The sequence below is a fragment of the Desmodus rotundus genome, chromosome 4 (assembly GCF_022682495.2).
Source record: "Desmodus rotundus isolate HL8 chromosome 4, HLdesRot8A.1, whole genome shotgun sequence".
In the NCBI taxonomy this organism is placed as follows: domain Eukaryota; kingdom Metazoa; phylum Chordata; class Mammalia; order Chiroptera; family Phyllostomidae; genus Desmodus; species Desmodus rotundus.
This window is the reverse complement of record NC_071390.1, coordinates 66,419,693-66,442,938: the sequence shown is the minus strand read 5'-3', so window position 1 is coordinate 66,442,938 and position 23,246 is coordinate 66,419,693. Positions and strand designations below refer to the sequence as shown.

The following is a 23,246-nucleotide window of genomic DNA, read 5'->3' as shown; positions in this document are numbered from 1 at the left end:
ATTTACAAAGTATATTTGAAGTATCTTTTAAGTTTAAAATGAAGTCCAAAGATATATTGGTATATTAGTTGTAAAAGCTAAAAATAAATTTAAAGTACATATCAGTACAATTTAATTTTCATTCACATAAAGTCAACAGACCTTTCAAGGATCAATACTAAAATGAAATGCCTAGATTAACAAGAACAAATCATTCTTTTTTATTGTATTTTATGTTGTTACAGTTATTCCCTCTTTTCCCCCTTTGCTCACCTCCATGCAGCACGCCCTTCCTCAGGCCATCCCCACACTGTTGTCTATGTCTATGGGTTATGCATAAAGGTTATTTGGTTAATCCCTTCACCTTTTTAAAAAAACTTTTTTTAAAGATTTTATTTTTAGAGAGAGGGGAAGGGAAGGAGAAAGGGAGAGAAACATCAATGTGTGGTTGCCCATCACATGGTCCTAAGTGGGGACCTGGCCCACAACCCAGGCATGTGCCCTGACTGGGAATCTAACTGGCAACCCTTTGGTTCGCAGCCCATGCTCAGTCCACTGAACTACAGCAGCCAGGGCCTCCCTTCACCTTCTTTCATCTGATACCCCCAGCCTTCTCTGAGAGCTGTCAGTTCCATGTGTCCATGCCCATTTTTATTTTGTTCATCAGTTTATTTTGTCCATTAGATTCCACATGTGTGATCATATGATTTGTCTTTCTCTGCTTGGCTTATTTCACTTAGCACAATACTCTCCAGGTCCATCCATGCTGTCGCAAAAGGTTAAGATTTCCTTCATTTTTGTGGCTGCATAGTACTCCACTGTGTAAGTGTACCACAGCTTTTCTATCCACTCATCTACTGATGGGCACTCGAGCTGTTCCCAGATCTTGGCTCTTGTAAATAATGCTTCTATGAGCACAAATTATTCTTTTACTTGGTGTCACCAGGGTGTTATGACTGGGTGGAAAGTAAATGAACCAACACTCTAGTGTCCGTATTTGTCACCATCTTTCACTAGAGGCCCCTCCAATAACTCTGATGCAGCAGGGTGCACTGGGTCAGCAGCAGTGGTCTGGTCCTATCCCTCACTCAGAGTAGAGAAGTGCAGGCAGGGTGCGGACAGCAGAACATAGGGGTGATTTGAAGCAAGAGTTGAGCGAGACAAAGGAGCGCCAACATACAGAGCTGGTCACACGTAGCAAGTGACCCTGCTAAGCAGCCTGCCCAATGCAGGCTGAGAATGTATGCTTGACAAAAGCTGGAAATGTGCTCGAAGTTGAAATTCCCGGTTTGGTTTGAAAGAGATAGTTTTAAAATGTTTATTTTTTGCCAAGTGGTCACAATGGCTGTTCTCTTATATGATTAACAAGACTAGGTTAAGGCATTGAAGCAAATTCCCTTTTTAAGATAAAGTTTCTCCAGTGATTTGAAACACCAGAAATGCAAGACTAGATACACCAGAAAATCAGGGCAATAGATTAGGCTACTTATAAAATCCAAATCTAAGAAACTTGCCCTAGTAATATCCTTGATATCCCAAGCCACAGGATATCTTCAAATTGCCCCGAAAAGCTTTTTACTACAAATTCAGATTTTTCAATAAAAACACTCAATTGCATAGTTTTCATACCACTTTTTTTATTTAAAATATTATAACCAATGAACATACTCGATAACATTGTTTACATTCCAGTGGTGCATGTTTAATGACTAGGGCATGAATGATTAAAAACCACAATAATTATCTCAGCATTCCCTACAAAGTGCCCCATTTTGTTTTGACTAGAGAGGAGAGGGAACGGAACACAGGGGAGAGGAATGAAGAAAGAATGGCATCATACAGGGAGGAAAGCAAATGCCAATTATCATACTTAAATTTTCAGGCTTGATAACCTGCTGAACAGGATAAACTGTAATGAGAAAATAGATGTCACAGTCCAGGTAGACAGCTAGTTCAATTTAAATTCATCATTCGGCTAAAAGATTAAGAGCTTCTCAAAAATATACCAAATATCGGGCCTACAAAAGTAATTTATTTCTTCGTAAAATTTACTAAGATTTATTCCTTTTGTAAAATGTAACGAATGGACTGATATCACGAGCAGGTTTCTACTTACAAAACAGATAGTAATAATGTCCAACAAACACGTCTAACACAATTTGCCAAGATATACAGTGAACAATTTTATACGTCTCTCTTACTGATGCAAGGTATGCATTTTACGTACTTACTGGTACTGTGTCAACATTGGCTATAAAGTATTTTACACACATTTATAATCATATTCAGTAAAGATCTAACAGCAAGGGCAACAGCTTGGGAAAGCATAGAAAATTAGTGTGAGGTAGTTCAATACAAGCCAAGTTTAATTTGTAAGTTACTGTGAGAATAAAACATTGTGCAAAACTAATCCACAGGTAATATTTCTTAAAAGTTTCAGTAACGAAGAGAACCTAAACCAGAAATGGCCAGGAAGTGTTAACTCTTACTAGACTCTCCTTAAGAGCACTTAACTAAGAGCAGTTTGAAATTAATTAGGACTTGTTTTCCTTATGAGTTTTCTAATCATACCCCAAACTATACATTTCTGCTTCAATGCCCTTTACCTCATCTTTCTTGCTATTAATGGAAAATTAGTTTCCCCTGATTCAGAAAAAAACCTAAGACAGATCAGTAGAAACACAATTTATACTAAAATGTAAAGGATACAGAATCAACATTTAAGACGGCTGCTAATGATAGAATGGTGGTGTTTGGTTTTTCTACCGGTTAGAGAAGTTTACTGGGGTCATGGGGCTTCATGCAGTCACTCTACAGCTAATGTGTGACTAATGAACAAACACTCACAAACTACAACAGTATTTTTGAAAACAGACTATGCTTTACCTCAAAATGTGCAAGGCTTGTGCCTACGCAACACTGAGGAATTAAGTCTTCACATGCATAGCACATACTGGCTGATCGTGTAAACCAAGTCTTATTTGTAACCCCAGAACAGCTTCACTGGCCTGCAGCTGATTTTACTATCAGACATTGATATCTCTTCACCTCCATCTTTTTAGACAACACAGCAGGATTAGCATGGAACAGAGTAACAAAGACTTACAGGAAAGTTTGCTGCTTTACATACAATCAAGCTTCTCTATATTGTCAAAGGGGTTGTGTGGCAGCTTCATATAGGAGGCTGGCATTTCTCTAGGAGTCTCGTGTGAATGCACTGCATCTTTACCAACTTGGAAGGGTACACGCCAGGAAGAACCAGCAGCCGAGGATATGTGACAAAATGAGAACTGTCCAGCAAATAGTATGAAAAAGTTGAGATGCAATCCCAACAACACAATCATTTTACAATTGGTCAATATACAGTAGAGGGTAACAGAATAATAACCAGGAAGAAGTATGTAGAAAGAATTAGAATTAGTGTCTTTCCTAACCTATGAAGTTGAGTAATAGACCTTGGTCAAAATAATTCTCTGACAGTACAACAATGGGTATAGTAAGTGTATAAAGTTGAAAACCAAAGTTTATAAGATAAGCAAGGTGGTTTTACATTAAGTACTGCCTGACAGAAATCTTATTTGTAATTTCTCTTACAACACAAATGTTTAAGATACTTTAAAGGTTCACAAAGTTTCTAGAATAAACATGTACCATATTTTTTGGACCATAAGGCGCACCTAGGTTTTAGAGGAGGAAAATAGGAAAAAAAAATTTGAAGCAAAAATTGTGGTAAAATATTTAATAACATCCTTTAAAGCAGAAATCCTGTAGTGAGCCAGGTAAGCTACATTCAGACTTTAAAACGCACTCCCATTTTCCTCCCAAATTTGGGGGGGGACCGGGGTAAGCGGGGGAGTGCATCTTATAGTCTGAAAAAATACAGTATATATTTAGCTTAACAAATTTAAGAGGAAAAGTTGTATTTAGATAGTGCATGTTAAACCTAGGGTGCACAACATTTAACAGACTTTGTTTTCTGGACAGAATTTAAGTATTTTTTATCTACATTAACTGATAAGAGCTCATTTTCTCTGAATCAACCGAAACATGCTGGTTGGCAAGTGGGAGCTGGCATTTACAACAAATGATATAGTAGGAACACTTGGTTTTCCTTACTAAACCAAAATCTGTATCAAAAGAGATGGCTTACTAGGAATCAAAAATAAAATATGGGAAGCTTCTGAATGCATGTCAGTTATTAAAGTGCAACAGCGAAATGATCTATCATAGAAAACAGAGCTAATTAACTGTAAAACTAACAAAGTAATAACACACTTACGCTCAGATTCCTCTGTAAATCCAATCCTGTTTCTACAAATCAAGGTGTTACAGTCTCAAAACTCTAAGTTATTTAATGAAATAAATACACCATGTTGTAAGAGTAGAAAAGGGACTGATACAAAGGTTGGCAACTTTGAGACAGGAAATCAAGACTTTTAAACCATCAAAAACAAACTTGCTATTTTAAAGCATATAAAAAGGCTAATGTATTTAATCCTAAATATTGCACATTAACAACTCTCTAAAATACTTTACTCAAAAGGAATTTTACACTAAATACACAAATAACATGCCAAGCAAACTTTCAGATGCCACATGCTGAGCCACACCAGTTCTTGCTCTTGTTGGCCTTTAATTCCAATGAGCTTTCTGCCTAGAACCTAGTCACTGATTTAAGTGTGCATTTCCCAGTTCATGACATGTAATCTCTCTTGTTCCAAATATAACAAAAGGTACCTGGGGGATTACAGACAATGTATTTCAGAGATGAGACTTCAATGACATTTTACTTAAGAAAAATTCAGTTACACAGAAATAATTCTGCAGATATAAAATGTAAACAGTTAACATACACTTGTCAGGAGCAGCACCATTCTTACACTACTCAACACCCATATTGTGTTTTATTGAAAATCAGATATAAAAAAAAAATGAAAGACTTAGACTAAATAATCACCATTTACACCTGCTCTGTTCAGTGTGAAGAAACAGTCCTTGGAAAATGATATCTTATATATGGCTGTGTGCTACTATTTTCTGATGAACGGTATATTGCTCATTTGATACATTACCTACAAATACCTAAGTAGGCTTTGGAACCTCCCAACAGCTTGTATAAACATGATTATGCTACAGGTAGAATCAAATGTCCAGAAACACCAAAACTGGTGCTCAACTGACTGACACTCTAATAGGAAACCAGAAAGGTCCAAGGGCCTGAGGCTGCAGGAAAGAGAAAGACCAGACCATCACTGGGACCTACAGCCTGAGTAGATTAACTCAGTGTGTACAAAAACAGGCTCATAGCTAGTAGAAGTGAACCATCTTTTTATTTGCATTGAAATGTATTATTCATGAAATATCCTCTTGCCTTTATGTGATCGTAAGCTTTGAGCATGCTACAGATTTGCAGAAAACACCATCTTCTTTTTACTTTACATTTGTTAGGTGTGGTTGGGGGAATAGAAGGGTGGTGGCAGATGCCCAGCATCTTCAAAGACATGCTCTGAGTTAGTCTGTCATTTAGATGATGGGGCTTTTGCCCAAATTATTGTAGGACTGTACACCAATTGTTGTAACTAAATTAGGTTTGGCAAGTAGCAAATCTGGAGGTTCTTTTTTAAAAAAACATGTTCATCATTTACAGTAGTTATTCCTGAATATAAGTGGCTACAGGTTATTCCCTCTCACTCTTCTGTGGTTATTTCATTGATAAGCACATAACCCTGAAGGATAGCATCATGAACAAAACATTTGAAATAATTTCAAATTAAAAAAAAACTATAAAAATCTTAAATAATTCATGATAAAGGCAAGTCACCACATAATAGTTGCTTTGATAAACAAAATCTTACAAATTCAGTAAAAAAAATCAGCAGCATAAGATAAAGCAAATATGCAAAAATTTTAAACCATGATAAAATAATTAGGTTTACATTATACAGTTAATTACAGCAAAAATACAATACGTTTTGTTGCTGTTTTAAAACACAACTTAAATTTTAAATTACATCACTTGAAATAAAAAAAATAAACTACTTTACTACAAAATGAATTCTACATTTTTGAAAAAATCACTCAAAATAAGACCACTGACTTACTTAGTTTTCAAAGTAGTTCTATCAATGACTAAACGACTCCCCATCCCTCCCACCCCCATCCCCCAAGGCCCAAGTAGTCATCTACAGCAGCCCAGAGGTCCTGCTGAGGCTTCTAGACTGCTGTCTGTATCTGAGGCCAAAGTTGGATCTGTTGACATCGAAGACACATCATTGACAGATGATGATGATGATGGATGCTGAGAGCCATTGATCACTGCTGCACCTGTGCTATGAGAAACAAAACAGCAAATCAGTTGCAGACAGAGTTGCAGACCCAGCTACTTCTACTGTACTGGTTACCTCCAGTGGTCAGTAACTTTTCTCTTGGCTTTAAAAGGCTCACTAAAAATAATCACAAGTGATATTCAACACAACACTAATTTACAAAGTCTTTTCATTGCAATTTACGAGGTGAGAACTCTGAAAATGTCTGGAAACCTGGAGTCCTGTCCTTTCCACAGATTTGTTTTTCAGTTCAAGACAAGAATCATTAAGTCCAAGCCACATTTAGAAATGGACCTACAGCAAGATTCATAAATGGGTTACAGGCTGTGTGTGAATAATACTGACAATGCATACAAAACTATGTCTTGTATTTTGTTGGAAAGAGGATCTTAAAGCTATATATGATTCAAAAAGGTAAAAACTACTGCCCTAATAAAAAGTGATTTATGATATCCTCACTGTGAAAGTTCAAACAATACTTCTGGTACACCTTGTTTTAAAGCGAAAGCCAGGACATAGACTGAAATTGTTTCAACTGAAAGGGTATGTAGTTCAACTCCCCCAATTTACATAGATTGCATGACTTGCCTTGATCAATCAAGTGCCCTAGTTAGGTAAACTCTGGTCTGGTAATTTCCATTTTAATAAATACTTGATAAATGAAAATACAGATTTATTAAACAGGTAAAGTTGAGGAAGACTGTTTCCTTTACTACAATTATAGCCTAATAAGAATTTCTTGAATTAAAAAAAAAAAAAAACCATAGTACAGGCACGTCTCCTTTTATTGCATGTCATTTAATTGCATTTCATGGGTGTTGCATTTTTTGGGGGGGGTATTTTATTATGCTATTAGTTTTTCCAATTTCCCCCCCTTTATCTCCCCTCTGCCCTGCACCCCCCAATCCTCCAGCATCCCCCCCACCTGTTTGTGTCCCTGGGTTTTAAGTTCTTTGAATTGTTTCCTATATCATTCTTAACTTCTTCCCACCTATTTTATGCCTACCAATTATGCTTCTTATTCCCTGTTCCTTTCCCCTCCTATTCCTCCCCTCCCCTTCCCCACTGAAAACCCTCCATGTGATGTCCATTTCTGATTCTGTTCCTGTTCTAGTTGTTTGCTTTTTTTTTTTTAGGTTCAGTTGTTGATAATTTTGAGTTTGTTGTCTTTTTACTGCTCATAGTTTTTGATCTTCTTCAATTTCTTAGGTAAATTCCTTTAATATTTCATATAATAAGGACTTGGTGATGATGAACTCCTTTAACTTGACCTTATCTGGGAAGCACTTTATCTGCCCTTCCATTCTAAATGATAGCTTTGCTGGAGAGAGTAATCTTGGATGGAGGTCCTTGCCTTTCATGACTTCAAATACTTATTTCCAGCCCTCTCTTGCCTGCAAGGTTTCGAGAAATCAGTTGATAGCCTCATGGGCACTCCTTTGTAGGTAACTCTCTCCTTTCCTCTTGCCGTTTTTAAAATTCTCTCTTTATCTTTAATCTTGGGTAATGTAATTATGTGCCTTGGTGTGTTCCTCCTTGGGTCCAACTTCTTTGGGACTCTCTGGGCTCTCTGGATTTCCTGGAAGTCTCTTTCCGTTACCAGATGGGGAAGTTCTCCTTCATTATTTGTTCAAATAAGTTTTCAATTTCTTGCTCTTGTTCTTCTCCTTTGGTACCCCTGTAATTCAGATACTGGAATGTTTAAAGTTGTTCCAGAGGTTCCTAAGCCTCTCTTCATTTTTTTGAATTCTTGTTTCTTCATTCTGTTCTGGTTGAATGCGTATTTCTTCCTTTTGTTCCAAATCATTGATTTGAGTCCTCGTTTCCTTCCTGTCACTGTTGGTTCCCTGAATATTTTGCTTTATTTCACTTTGAGTATTCTTCATTTGTTCTTTCATTTTGCAATCAAGCTGAATCAGTTCTGTGAGCATTTTGATTATCAGGGCTTTGAATTCTCCATCCGATAGGTTGGCCATCTCCTCATCGCTTAGCTCTCTTTCTGGAATTTTGCTCTGTTCTTTTATTTGGGCCATATTTCCTTGTCTCAGTGCACCTGTTAAATTGTAAGGGGGCGGGGCCTTAGGTATTCACCAGGGCAGGGCAACCATATTTGCTGCACTGTGGTGCTATTTGTGGGGCAGGGGTCAGAGAGGGAACAATGCAGCTAGCTTCCTTGGCTTTAGCCCCACTTTTCAATGAACTCTCATGTGAGACTGAGAGTTTCTCCCACCATGGCAACCCCTGCTATATAGCCCACAGTCAGCTCTGAGTCTTAGTTTCCCTTTCAGTCATCCCTACCCACGTGGTCCGCTGCCTTTCCACCGGTTCTCCCTGCCTGCCTGCCTGCCCATCTCCCTCATCTCCCTCCTACCGGGTCTGGTTGGTCTGGTTGACTGTTTAATTCCTTGGTTGTCTGAGTTCCGTGCAGTTTGATTTCCTTGCACTTCTGGTTGTTTACTGACTTTAGATTGGTTGTTATCCTCCTTTTGGTTGTGTGAGGGAGCGAAGAGTTTCTACCTACACCTCTTATCTTGGCTGGAACTTCGCATTTTTTTAAAAACAATCTTAAGTCAAGACCCTCCACTGGCAAAACAATTACAACTTGCTTTATTATGATGCTGTCTGTGTTACAGTGGTTTGGAACCAAACCAGCAATATCTGAGGTATGCCTGTACTTAACTTACAGAGAAATCTTCTCAAGGTCAGGAAGGGGGAGGAAATGATATTGGGGGATTGGGAATGTGTTGAAAAAGGTGATTTGTACACTACGTAAGAACTTAGGAACTTCATGATCACTAAATAAGGGTCCTTCCAAATTTGAGGATATCAAGTAATGCAAGTTATGCAAAAGTTCCTAAGTGCACATTTATGGAATAAAAGCAATGGTTTCTAGGCTTACAAAATGAGCAATAAGACACTATCTAGGGGCAAGTTTCAGGCACCCAACAATGCTAAAAACTAAGCAGGTTGAAAATCACTGTTCCAAAACTCAGAATCTTGATGTTTGAAATTATCCCTCCATTCTAATGACAAGTAATAAAAGCTTAAATATGAAAGGTCCTCTAAGAGCTTGTCTTCAAATGCAACAAGGAAATAGCCAGAAAAGTAGGATTAGCAAATCTTTAGGATGCTGGGGAGGGGACCGGGGGACAAAAAGGAATGGAACCATAGGAGACAGAACACATGATTAGAGGTGCAATGGGAAAAAAGGAAGTGGATTGAGTACTTCAGGTCTTGACAGGAGAGAAGAAAAGCAGAAATGTGATAAGCCAAGAAAGGTCCATTAGGTTCCCTGCTAAGAGTGCAATGAAGATACTACACTTTAAAAATTTAATCTGTATGACACTATTGGATATATGTTGTGTGACTGACTGAAGAGTATTCAAATACAATGGCTAGCTTCAAAGACTTGTACTGAAACATTCAATTCATAAAAGGGTTCCACCATATATACTTTTCTATGCCTCTATTTTTTAATCCAAATTCCCTAATCTGATAATGTTTCATTTTAAAAATTCAAGTAGAAATGGTATTGTGATTATCTGATATTTTGACATCAAAGACTGTTCCTTCTATTTTTGTATAGATCTGAGAATAGAGTATTTTTATAACAGCTTTATTAACATTCTTCTCTGTAAGCTATGAGAATTCAGAGGATGTCCAGAAACTTGAAGTCCTGTCTTTTCCATTAACTTTTCTTGTAACCACAGTCAAGTGCTGTCTAGGATCCAAAATTTTCACTTATAAATTAAGAACAAATACAACTGCTCTATCTCATGAGATTAAGTTGACTCAAACATTCAACATTAGGATGTGCCACTCAGTAGGACAGTATGCTACAGTGTAGTCAGTTATACTACTACTGTTTATCAACACAAAGCTAATTAATTAACTCTGCTATTAAAGCATTTATGATATAACTTTGTTATAACTAAATTATAAGTAAAAGCCATCAAAACCAATTTATATTTTCAACAGGATCTATATTATAATTTGGAAAATTGCATTTCTGATCAAGGACTTAACGAAACAAAAAAATTTTTAAACTTTAAAAGATATAACCAAAAATGTCACAGGAAGCTACAAAAATTATTTAAACAAATACACATTTACAGTACAACAAAATGGGCATCTGAAACTAGAGTTAAAATTTTTACCCATGAACAGACAGATATCTTTTTTCTTAGAATTAGGAGTTTTTGAGAGATAAATAGCATAGTTTTAGTCAAATTCAAGACCTATCTGTTGAAACACTATCCAGCCTTCAAAGCTCAGCTCAACTTTCAACTCTTCTATGAAACGTCCTAACTTCTGTAGGCAGAAAAGTCGTCGCTGTTCCCAGCCAGAGGACATATAGGATGCTGGGAAACCACGCCATCTGAAGTTACTGATAAACATGGCTTCAAGTATTAACTTTTCTACACAAATAGATTTATAACCTTGTGTCATTTAATTTTTCTGAATTTTAGGTCCCTCATCTGTAAAGTGTACATAATGATCCCTCCTTTTGGGATCTTGAAGGTGAAATGAAATAAACTACATAAACTACCAGGGTTTGTTATGTAGCTATGTGCTTAATATGTAAATGCTGCCTGCCATTTAACTTTTCCCCTCAATTCTTTATGCTTTTACAAGTACTAAAATTAAATATGAGCTTATGATAAGAAGAAAATGTTTAACTCTTGCAAACCAGTTTTTTCTTAGAGAGAGAACACTTTCTAAAAATAATTTTAATATTACTGCCTTAGTTCAACAAATCAAAAATACCAAAAGGAGAAAGATGGTAACTTGGTATCACATGTAACACATTTTTTTAAGATTTATTTTATTATTTATTTTTAGACAGAGGGGAGGGGGGAGAAAGAGAGGGAGAGAAACATCAATGTGTGGTTGCTTCTCAAGCGCCCCCTACTGGGGAACCTGGCCTGCAACCCAGGCATGTGCCCTAGACCGGGAATTGAACGGGTGACCCTTTGGTTCCCAGGCCAATACTCAGTCCACTGAGCCACACCAGCCAGGACTACATGTAACAAATTTTTTAATGAAGCCTTAGCTCATTTATACAAAGTAAAGACTGTTAAAATCATAGAAAGGTAAGTATACTGAATTGTGAGAAGTTTCTTATTTTTATTATTTTTTAAAAATATTTATTTTTAGAGAGGGAAAGGGAAGGAGAAAGAGAGGGAGAGAAACATCAATGTGTGGTTGCCTCTTGCACACCCCCTACTGGGGGCCCGACCTGGCCCACAACCCAGGGATGTGCCCTGACTGGGAATCAAACTGGTGACCCTTTGGTTCATAGGCCAGTGCTCAATCCACTGAGCCACAACAGTCAGGGTGGAAATTTCTCCTTTAAAGACAACAATGAACAAAAACATTCCTGTTCTTCAATGGAATGTGAGCGTCATAAAAAAATGTGCATTTGATGAAGTCTGTTATTAATGTACAAATATAGTGCCTTGGTATAACAGTGTACCAATGCTTTGCAATTTTTTTTCGTTGTTTTTGAAAGATTTTATTTATTTATTTCTAGAGAGAGGGGAAAGAAAGGAAAAAGAGAGAGAGAAACATTAATGTGTGATTGCCGCCTGTGCGCCACCCGCTGGGGACCTAGCCAGCAACCCATGCATGTGCCCTGACTGGGAATCCAACCAGTGATCCTTTAGTTCACAGGCCAGTGCTCAATCCACTGAGCCACACCAGCCAGGGCCCAATGCTTTCCAATTTAACCACCCAAATCGTACAACTTATACTTACTTAACTTTGTATAATAATGGTAGTAAGTATGGAAAGAAGTGCAGGTTTCAGGCCACTGAAGATGACAACATAAGAAGTAAACTGTAATCTTAACCAATCTTATATTGTAACCAACCTAAAGGAGAGGGCTGCCCCCTTATAACTCCATTCTTGGTTCTCTCCTCCAAGTCCATAACTTCCTTGTATATTAATTCTGAAAAAGAGGTGGACAAAAACAAGCTTTTCAAAGTCTGAGAGCCAATCTCATAAGATATGTATGTATTTAGTGAACATTTTTAAACACACATTAAGTACTTCTAATTGTATCCTCCAATGGTAGAGGGTCCATAAGCGTCAGCCTAAGATTCAAAGATGTTAAAAATAATTCCTTGATCCTCAGCCACTAATTATGCTGAAAGAAACAAAATCTCTGCCTTAACTAGTGTTCCTGAAGTTGGATTGAGGATACAGCTTGATGTTTTTAACTACAGCAGCACTTTGCACTGTACCATGTCATACCACGTATCGTTCTGTTCTATAAATGCTTGTTTAATTCTGTCTCAGTGAGGGCTCAAGTCACATTTGTCTTATTAACTTCTATTTCCTGATAGGACCTGGATAAGGTGCTTACCCAGATACCTGTTAAAAGATTTAAATGAAAAAGCCTGTGGAAGCCTCTTTAACAGAATGGTATGTAAATACATTGTTATTAAAGGAAGAACAGCAGATGGCTACACTCTAAATCCTTCTAAGCTGAAGCATGACATGAAGTCACAGTCAAGATTTCTCCGTGGGAATCTTGTTCTTTTACTAGGCTGCAGACAGCGAGTGGACTGTGGACAGTGAGAGTACTGCAGTGAGTCCCTCTACAGTCACACCAGATGCTGCCCTGCTGGAATGTATCTTGTCCTATATTCTTCTAAGTGATCCTGATGTCGAGTGTGATGAGCCTTGTGACTTTGAATGTTTATTTAAGAAAAAACTTCTGGTTGATGCTACAAAGCCATTATTCATCATCTTTTGGGGGTCATGGAATAATTTAAGAATTGTATAAAAGCAATGAACTCTGAGAAAAATGTACAAAGAAAAAATGTTGCATAGAATTTTAAGGAGTTTGTGATTCTTTAAACTTCTGATAAAGAATCTGTGATTATTTAGGGTATAACAATGTTTATGCTGGTAATAAGGTAAAGCAAGTAGATACGCTGGAATGAACAAGTGCTAGAGATACCTAAACTTACTTGCTATGGTAATCTTCAGGGAATTGGAAGAATAAAAATAGGAAGTCTTGACAGATGAAAGAATGGTAGATGCTTTTCTTCAAAGAAACAAAAAAGAATGATAAGTATTCCAGATAGGAGGATTTTTTTAAAAAGATTTTATTTATTTACTTTTAGAGAGGGAAAGGGAGGGAGAGAAACATCAATGTGTGGCTGCCCCCATGTGCCCCCTACCAGGGACTGGCCTGCATCCCAGGCTTTTGCCCCAGAATGGGAATCAAATCAGTGATCCTTTGGTTCTCAGGCTGGCACTCAATCCACTGGGCCACACCAACCAGGGCAAGATCTTTTGTAAAATGAGAAAACAGCATCCCTTTATGAAAAGGGATTGAGGCAAAAGATCCCAAGCTAACTAGCAGTACTAACTAGGCAAAGCAATCTGTAGTTAATGGCTTTGACAATGAATTTTTCTTTGTGTTGTGATGTTAAAACTTATAAGCAAATCTTGAAAAAGGCAGTTTGTAGGCAACTACTGACCAGCACTTGGGGCTAGGGGAAAAAGATACAGAATAAAAGTAAACATGTTTAGAATACTCAGAAATCCCAGGTATATCCTTACACAACAAAAACACTAGGTTTTATTGATTTTAAGATGCACTTTCCTCCACAGTTTAGTATCTCTGAAATTGGGTTGTATTCTATAACCAATGGTGCAGTGTGGCTGGCAGTGTTTTCTCTTAGTGGTATATTATGGTATGTTTTACAATTGGTGGCCTATTAAGATTCTATGAGATACCATAAATGTCTGCTATAAATGTAATGACATATAAAAATACTGGGTTAGATATTTTAAATACACATGCAGGTCCACAGTTATATCCTTGTATATTACTTACTACATGACAAATGAATTCAGTTCCACCCAATTCTATCATTCTGGTGGGTCTACAGAGCCTAACTATGTCTCCTGAAGTCAACTCAAAGAAAACTAATCCCTGATTATTCCTCAGGAAGAATCAAATTCATTCCTCCCAAATAAATTTATAGATGGATTCCCTGTTCAGTTTTATACCTCTCCAGTCCCTTTTGCTTTCCCAGTATTTAGGTACTTAGTTCTTAATAACAAGTCTTCTGTAACCAGTTTTAAGTTCAGGTAAAATAGGGGGTCAAGTGACTTGACCAAAGTCACGTAGCTACATAAGTGGTCCAAACAGTAAATTACAACACAAATGTGGTTAACAGGATCTAAAAATTGCCTGGCCTAAATGTCCCAGGGAATCTTTTAAAGAAGAAATATTTTAACACTTCTATGACTACCAAGGCATTATTAATGTCCAACCACATTCATAAAATAAAACCACTGTATTTGCACAGATTACTCACTCACTCTGTTGGTGATGGTAAGGATAACATAGACATTTCTGTACAATGCTGATGGAAATGTAAACTGCTACAATTTCTTGGGGAGTAATCTGGAAATCACTGAAAAATATCCTTTGGCCAAACAAATCTTGTACATGTGCACAAGAACACTGTAGTTGTTTGTAACAACAACAGACTGGACACAGCTTAAATACTCTTCAAGTGGTAGTTGGATATAAAAATTGTGACACAGCTGTAAGAGTATACCACTTGCAAATGGGCCAGGGATGTGGAGCCTAAGAGGATAACCCTTTGTAATATGTGATTACATCAACAAAGCAAGTGTGCATAGCATTCAACCATTTGCGATTAAAACAGTGGGGAGAAGAGAAGGGGGAGACACCAAACACACATGCCTATGTATTTGTAGACTATGGAAAAACAAAAAACTCCAGAAAAAAGTGATGTTTCTATATCTGGAGTAGGGAAAATGAGAGATTAGGGTTAAGTTGGGGGGAAGGAGACCAACTTTCCATTTTTGAAAAATAAATTACTAATCATATTACCAAATATGAGTTATGAATAATACAAAATATCTTTAGTTTCCCCAACATGATGAATAAAACAACATAAAATGCCAGAAGCTCTCTCAGCTTCATCTCTAAGAATCTGGTGACTGTTACCTTTCCACTCTTCTATTGTGTGTTCCCTTTCATCTAACTGCTTGTCAGGTATCTTTGGTGGTGGCTGAAAAACAAAAGGCAACAATAATTGAGTCAGTTTATTGGGAATATGTAACTTCTTCATAGTTATTTGAAGTATCAGTCAGACAGAAAGGGTTTGTGAAAATACCTATTAGACCAAAATTGATTAATCATCTTTGTATGTAGAGAGACTAGTTATGAAAGACTCCTTCATGATAGGAAGAAGATATTTAACCATCTTCTTCTTTTTTTCCAACTTTTGAAATGGTCACATTTTATTTATTAGCATAGAACTGGGCTATGCTTTGGACACAATAATTTGTTTTATAACTCAGGATGTTCTCCCAAAGCATTCAATGTTCTAGCTCATCAGATTGTGTATCACAGCTCATCAGATCACATATCATGGCAATAAACTGAGAGAGGTAACTTTATTTTGTATAGAAGGTGTTTGGATATGTTACTGACTTAAGGTTTTTTTTAATGCAAAATCAAAAGAACATTATCATCATTTATCTGTATTTTTATTTGAATTATAATGTTTCCTCTAAACCTAACTTTAATTCTAACTATAAGAGGCAGTATATTCTTCAAACATTAAGAAAAGAGGACTTAAAGAGCCCTGACTGGGTAGCTCAGCTGGTTAGAGCATTGCCCCCAATAGGCCAAGGTTGCGAGTTCAATTCCCAGTCAGGGTACACGCAAGAATCAACCAAAGAATGCATAAATAAGTGAAACAACAAACTGATGTCTCTCTCTCTCTCTCTCAAACCAATAAAAAAAAAAAAAAAGAACTTACAGCTTCTGCTTCAGAAGGATCGTACCAGACATTGATGTATGGGTGCTGAAGGGCTTCATCTACAGAGATCCTTTTAGATGCATCAATGACCAGCATTTTGGATAACAAATCCCTTGCCTGACTGGCTGCAAAAAAATAATGATGTTAATGTACATGTATCTCATGAAGGTTTTTAAACTAGCAATACATTTCAGAAACTTGAAATTATCATTCATTAAAAAGTATATGTTTTTTAAAAAAATAAATTTTACTATAAAATCAGGTCATACCTATGATGAAAAAATATACAGTTACAGAAAAAAAAAAAAAAAACTAAGACCTTACGTTATTCCACCATCCAGAAATAACCTTGTTCCATAATAACATGAAAACACACACAAAACAGGATTAAATATATATATTTATAAAAAGTACCTTTAAGTTTGTTGTGTTCTGAGTCGGCAGGAAAAAGTACATCAGGGAAGAGTTTCTCAAAGCTATATCCAGCATATTTAGGTCTGTTTTCAACATAAGTCCTTACTGTTGGTTGTAGTTTCTTCATGAATTCAGGACACGGTGTTCCAAGCTGTTCAATAACTTTATTCCACTGATCAATATCTAATATCAAGTAGCTAAGAAAAACACTCTGTATCTAATGTTCAACACATTAGTCACAGCCATTAAAATAACAAGAAAATAACAATTATAAAATCCTAGTAAAGAATGTGGCAATTATAAATCTTATATCTTACAGCCACCTTGCAAAAGGTAGACAGAAAGATCAATAAACAAGCGGTGTTAACCTTATTTAGAGAACGTGTGTATGTGTGTGTATTGTCTAAATTGATTTTACCATAAAAATGAAAGCTTAAAGTAACAGATTCCAAATACAAATGACAAGTGACTCAAAGAATAATGATAATTACTACCCACAGGGACTCTAAATATAAACTGTACACAACTCTAGAATACAAAATTTGCCTTTTCTTCTGGCTTATCAGAAAATGTGAATGCATATATTATAGGCTAAAAAATACTTATTAAAATCTGTCCTCCTTAAAATATTCTACACTAAAAGAAAATAATAAAAATGATGGCTTTGATAAAAGTGGCATTTTCTTTTGACATTCTTTGTTTAGCTTATGTTAATAAAAATTTCTTTAAAGCTCTGAAACTTATGAAAATGAATCAGTACTTTGGTAAACTGTAAGGTTAGAATTCCCTAGTCTCCTTCCTCCCACGTCTTTACACTGAAAGTCCTCCCTGCAGACTAAGAACTAAAAGTTTCTTATTGTGAACTAGTGCATATGGCTTTTCCCACTCCTCCTAAGTGTTACTAGCTGATAAATACATAATAGAGAGCTCACTGGTAATAAAAATATTAGAAGTAGTCAGATGAACAAAAAGCATGAATCCAAATCTACTGTATTTTGCCATGTGTAATGTGCACCCATGTTTTGGCACATTATACGTGGGATTATTATACCCATGGCACGTAATCATCATACCCATGTATAATGCGCATCCTTATTCCCCCCCAAAAAAATTTGGGCAAAAGTGCGCATTATACATGGCAAAATATGGTACTTAACACCATAATAAAACTATTACTGCTGAGATTCTCAGATGAAAAATCAGTATGTTATGTTGAGAAATGAGACAGCAACCCAAAGACACAAAATACATAGGACATTAACAAAAAAGAAGGTGGGGATGGAGGATAAAACAAAAGGATGACCAGAAGCAACAGACAATTCCAAAATTCATATTAAAGTCCTAAGTACTTCTAGAGTTACTCAAGTGTATAATTATCAGAAATTTTTAATGCGAGCCATGATTTTTGATTTATGTTAAATAAATCAACTCAGAGCCAGCAAGTAATTGTGGATAATTAATTTGAGCAGTTCTCAGAAATAACATATGACACAATCAGTAAGTGAGGGAAAGGAAAGTCTATGTTAAACAGCAGGTGGTATTTTGAAAGAGTAGAGTAATTTAACAATATTATTAGGGAGAGACAAAATACATTATACTTGACCTAGCTGAAGTGCTGTCACACATTTTGACCTTTAGAGACTACATTTTAGGCCAAAGATAAGGATACGATCTGTACCTGGGAACAAAACACCACCTTTGATCATTTCTCCCATGATGCACCCAACTGACCAAATGTCAACTGAAAACAAAATGCAATGATATTAACATAAAGATATTGGTTAAAATAAAAAAAATATATAAACATTAAAAAAAAAACCACACACACCATGTATACTGTAAAATTATAGAAAGCAGTATAAAATAAAAATGAGTGACAGTGAATGTGCTCTAACTACCAGCAGAGACTGTATGTCCTACTGCCAGATGCAGCCTACAAATAGTTCAGCTTATCTCAACAATTTTTGAACTATAATAGCCACAAACTTTGTCTGTTTTAAAAAACCCACATGTATGAATGTAACATATTCCTTTTCATTAGAGAACATAAGGAAGTTCATCACCTAACTAATTAAACTGCTGCAGCAGCACAAGGATACAGTCCCTTCCTGGAAAGAGGATTTTGTGGCAAACCATTTCTCCCATAATGCACCCCACAGACCATAAATCCACTATATGTTTGCAGCACAAAAGAAGGAAAAGCAAAGCAAAAGGTCATTAAAATCAAAGAAGCATAATATGACTGCATTATATAAAAACTACAAAACATCACAAAAAGAAAAAAATGATTTTAATTTTAGCTAATGGAATACTTTAAAACACAAAATATATTTCAAAAGGCTTTGATTCACAAAAGCAAACGTGAAGTGTGGCCTTTTAACTATCTAATTTTAAAGTGAGAGCTACGCACAGAAAGCACATGATTAAAAATCCCATGCATTTATCACTGAAAATTTGTTTATGAAATATGAAATAGAACCAAACACAAACTTTGTAAATATGGTTGAAAAAGTACATGAGTTAGCAAAACTTGAACAATAAAATCTTGACACTATTTTGAGATTCAACTGTGCATTATGCTCTCTCTTTAAGCCAAATAAAAGAAAAAGCATGAGCAGAAATAATCTAGTATGTTAAATATTTAACAGAAAACATGTATTTCTATGGATAATTACATTAAAAATTAATCTAATGCTCTTTAGAAATTTTCAAGCTGGATTTCATAAATTTATTTGAGTAGTGCTATGTTTATTCTGAACTGAAAGCCATTTGTTTTCTTGGCAATGTCATGCTACGTTTACCCTACTATCCCAACAGGAAAAATGAAGAGAGAATGAACAAATGATAAATTAAGAAAACTTCATTAAAAAAGCATATATCATATTTTCCATCTAAAGTTTTTAAAGCCATAAAACTAAATTGTTTTTAAGATGTTAGTTTTAGCTGAAGACTGTATGAAAAGTTCCCATTTTAATGGGAACTAATGAATGCTGAAAAGAATCTGCTAGACACAGAAATGAGCAATTTGAGGATTTCCACCTGTTTCATTAAAACTAACAATACACCCTGACATTATATATCTTTCTGTTTGAAAATAAGATAAAAAGAGACTAGGTAATTGCAGTTTAATAGGTAAAGAAGGGAAGAATGAGCTATTTAAAAGGAAAGCCTTAGAAACTTGCATTCGTTTCTGAAGTTTGAAGGTCCAAATTCTTTAAGGGCAAAAGAGGAAAATGCCAAAAATTGATGTTAGAGAAAGAGAGATACATCCTTTACCCATGCTGGAGCACTTAGGAAATTAACGTGTACTTTCTAATGCATTCATAAAAGGAAACTGCCAGTTCATCACAGAATCATAGGTGCTAAATTGGAAATAAATTTTGGAAATCCTTTGGAACTAAAGTTTCTCTAAAATTTCATATTAATTTACATGCAAATGGTTTTATACTATAGTATGATTCAACTTTCAAAAATAAAATTTTAGAGGAAAGTTAATATTCATAAATTAGTTTAGAAAAAAATTTTTCCAGGGTTTTCATTCTTGGTCAAAATCTATTGCAATAAACTTTCCCTACAGATTTTATAGAGAATGGCAAACTTTAGTTAAATATCCAGAACACAACTTATGTAAGGCACTTTAAAAAAACATATTAACATATTTTAAACGGATTTCAAAAGCTATAAACATGGGAGAAGTTACTGTCTGGGTCACTGGAGACTTTCTCAGAACATGATAAGCATGGTTCACACATAAAACTAACTTAGCTTATACGCAGTTTAAATATATTTCATTATATCATACTTTCCAAAAAGCTTTGACGTAGCATGCAATAAAAGACAAAATGGGAGCAGAAGTGTCACTAAAAGAAGGAAGTCCTTATGTTTAACCTCGATGGCTAATGCAGTAATCATAATTAAGTACTACATTTGACTCAGTTTTCTGAAACAAAAAGAAAAGGCAATACAGGGATCTACATAATTCTTATCTAAGACAGGAAAGCATGTCAATTCTTTGTGACATTTTTTCTTGGCACTAATTTATGGTAGGGAGCTATCTCCCCAAATTACATTTACCAGACACTGTGCGACGCATTGGACAGGATCTGAGACAATCAATAGTTTTATAGCAAATGCAAAAGCCATCTTCATGTTGGTCACTTTTATCACTTCTCAAAACAAAACAAAACCAAAAAAAAAAGCCCACCAAAGAAACCCCCAACAAAACCTCTACGAGTCTAATACTAAATCCAACTCACTAGAGTCAACAGGGGGTGTAAGATAATTTTAGCTAGACAGTAAGAAAACAAAACATGTTTATTTAAGAACAAAAGACTAGTAGATTTTTAAGTATTTGTTTTTAATTGGCTCACAAAGGAAATTAAGCTAAAATCCTCAGTTCAATGTTATCTTTTATAAAGATGAATCATGAAGATTGACTTAATAGCTTCTTAATTCAAAGTGAACTGCTGCTCCAGATTCCTTGCTAGAAAAAATGTCTAGGTCCTATTCTAGGGAGTATTTTGGATGAAGTTACCACATTTAAAAAGTTATAATTTAAGTCAATAAAGTCCTGTGCAGACTTACTCATCACCTACTGAGAGTCAACAAAATTTCTTCTTAAAAATATGTGCATGTTTATCTTTTTAATTCATGAACTGCATGCCTGATAATTTCCTTCAACCTTGATTCTAATGCTGATATATGAAATTAAATATACCCACGAATAATAATGCCAATTCTTTAAGGCTGGACACAGGGCTTTAATGAAACACTGTTACCTACAAAAGGTCACCTTAATTACCCATCAGCTTTGCAGAATGGCTTTATCCTAGCTCTTAAAGTTTACACTAAGTGCTATTACTATTAACTTTAGTTTCGGGGGTTAGAAATAGGTGCAAATGTTACTAACATCAAACTAGGATTACTACAAAAAATAAATTGTTAGTCCACTATATACTTCCTTAAGCCCATGTTAGAAAAATTCATTTTCAAGTTAGAAGAAAGCAAATTTTAGGGGCCATGACAACAAATTCTTTATCCAATGGTAGTACTGATAGTATTTAAATAAACAGGAGCCCTAAGTTTTTCTAAGCATTTATGACAAAATTTATAGTTACTTTCAAACTCTTGATAAAACATTTCAAACAGTGACATATATTTAACTATGCACTTCAGCTTAAATATTTACATAAGATATCTGATAAAAACAGAAGAGTATTTCAAGTAAATAGTGTTTGCTGACCGTTTTCTTTGTAGCCCATCCCTAGGATGACTTCAGGTGCTCTGTAGTAGCGAGTCACTACATAAGGTGTCATCATAAAACTAGTTCCTGCAGTCCTGGCAAGTCCAAAGTCAAGAATCTTCAAAGTGCAGTCTGACTTTACTACTATATTACTTGGCTTTAAGTCCTTAAAAAATAAAAATAAAAAAATGACTGCTATGATATATGCAAATATTTTGTAGTTCACAAGTTATAAGATCACTGATAGAACAATTCATGCTAATTTATTTCTCTCACCATAACTGATATCCACTATAGAGATTCATTATAATAGGCAAATCTGAGGAATTAGCTTGATGACATTTTAATTTATTAATATATACAGTTATTAGAGAAGTTAGTAATATTTTATTTGCTAAAAGGTATGGTTAGCTAGTAATTTTCAGTCAAGTGGAGTAAAGGTGATTTGGAAAGGCATCTAAAAGCTCACATAAGAATACGGTAATAAAAGAAAAAGAGAATCGTAAGTTAACCTTTATATTCACTTGTATACTAAATTACCATCATTTAAAAAACCAATTTTAAAGATACAATGAACTTTATATAGTATCATAAATCAACAATGGGCCATTCTATGTCAATCCAAGCAAATGTTATTTGATTTTTCAAATTGACAGATGTTCATTTCTGAAGGACTGAAATAGTCATCGGCAGTCCTTCCATCACTAACTTCCCATCCCAAGTCATACAAATTTGTTCATAAAATTTTTGTCTGCTCGTACAAGTAGAACAGCACTGTCTTGGTGCCACTACTCTATAAAACTACTTGCTGTTAATGCTACTAAATAATGCCTTTGTGAAGAATTTTCCACCTGACCTCAATCTTAGGGAATTCTGTTCTATGATCATTAAAAGGAAGGCGGCAGCATAAACTCATAGTTTCAAGTTCAACACATTTTGCCTGTTAGCTCCCATGAAACCTATTATGAACCAAGAGACCAAAGAAAGCAAGTGTATATCCACAATACACACACATTCCATTACTGGAACTAACAGCCTGAAAGGCAAGGATTACTTTTGTAATGTCTACACCCACAAAAATATTGTATGGTGGCTTTAGAACATTTTCCTAGGCAATCATGGATGGTTTTAGAAGCAATAGAACCCAAGGGTTTTATCAAATTAAAAATAGAGATCAACAGGCTTAGTGAAACAGAAGATGAAAATTTTCATTATTGCTATTCTATAAATATGTTGTCACTATTTCCAAAATACAGTATTTTGGCAAAGTAACAATGCATGTTCAAGTATAAAAATTATAAGCTTTGATACTTCAGTGTCTACTGTGACAGTTAAAGATTAATGGCTTTTTATACTAATGCATTTTCATCTTGAAATAAGATACTAACATTAAACACTTCATTTTGGAAAATTAAGAGCAAAATACACTTTAAAGAAGCTATTTTTTAAAGAAAAAACTGTGAA

The 23,246-nt window shown here is 35.4% G+C and overlaps 1 protein-coding gene across 4 annotated transcripts in view; it reads right to left on the bottom strand.

Annotated features, from left to right (window-relative positions):
• Positions 1-1,599: 1,599 nt before the first annotated feature.
• Positions 1,600-23,246, bottom strand: part of MAPK8 (mitogen-activated protein kinase 8) — a 125,558-nt gene continuing 103,911 nt past the window's right edge. The window contains exons 6-12 of one of the 4 annotated variants that reach the window (XM_045196227.2): positions 21,783-21,948; positions 18,640-18,711; positions 16,541-16,723; positions 16,127-16,251; positions 15,307-15,370; positions 12,178-12,255; positions 1,600-6,303 (exon numbers count right to left, since the gene is read on the bottom strand). In XM_045196227.2, the coding sequence (XP_045052162.1) occupies positions 6,158-6,303; positions 12,178-12,255; positions 15,307-15,370; positions 16,127-16,251; positions 16,541-16,723; positions 18,640-18,711; positions 21,783-21,948 (834 nt within the window). In that variant the 3' untranslated portion in view covers positions 1,600-6,157. Of the gene's footprint in view, positions 6,309-12,177; positions 12,256-15,306; positions 15,371-16,126; positions 16,252-16,540; positions 16,724-18,209; positions 18,282-18,639; positions 18,712-21,782; positions 21,949-23,246 lie in introns of all 4 variants that reach the window. The other 3 variants (XM_045196228.2, XM_024561340.3, XM_024561341.3) reach the window with 3 other exon arrangements.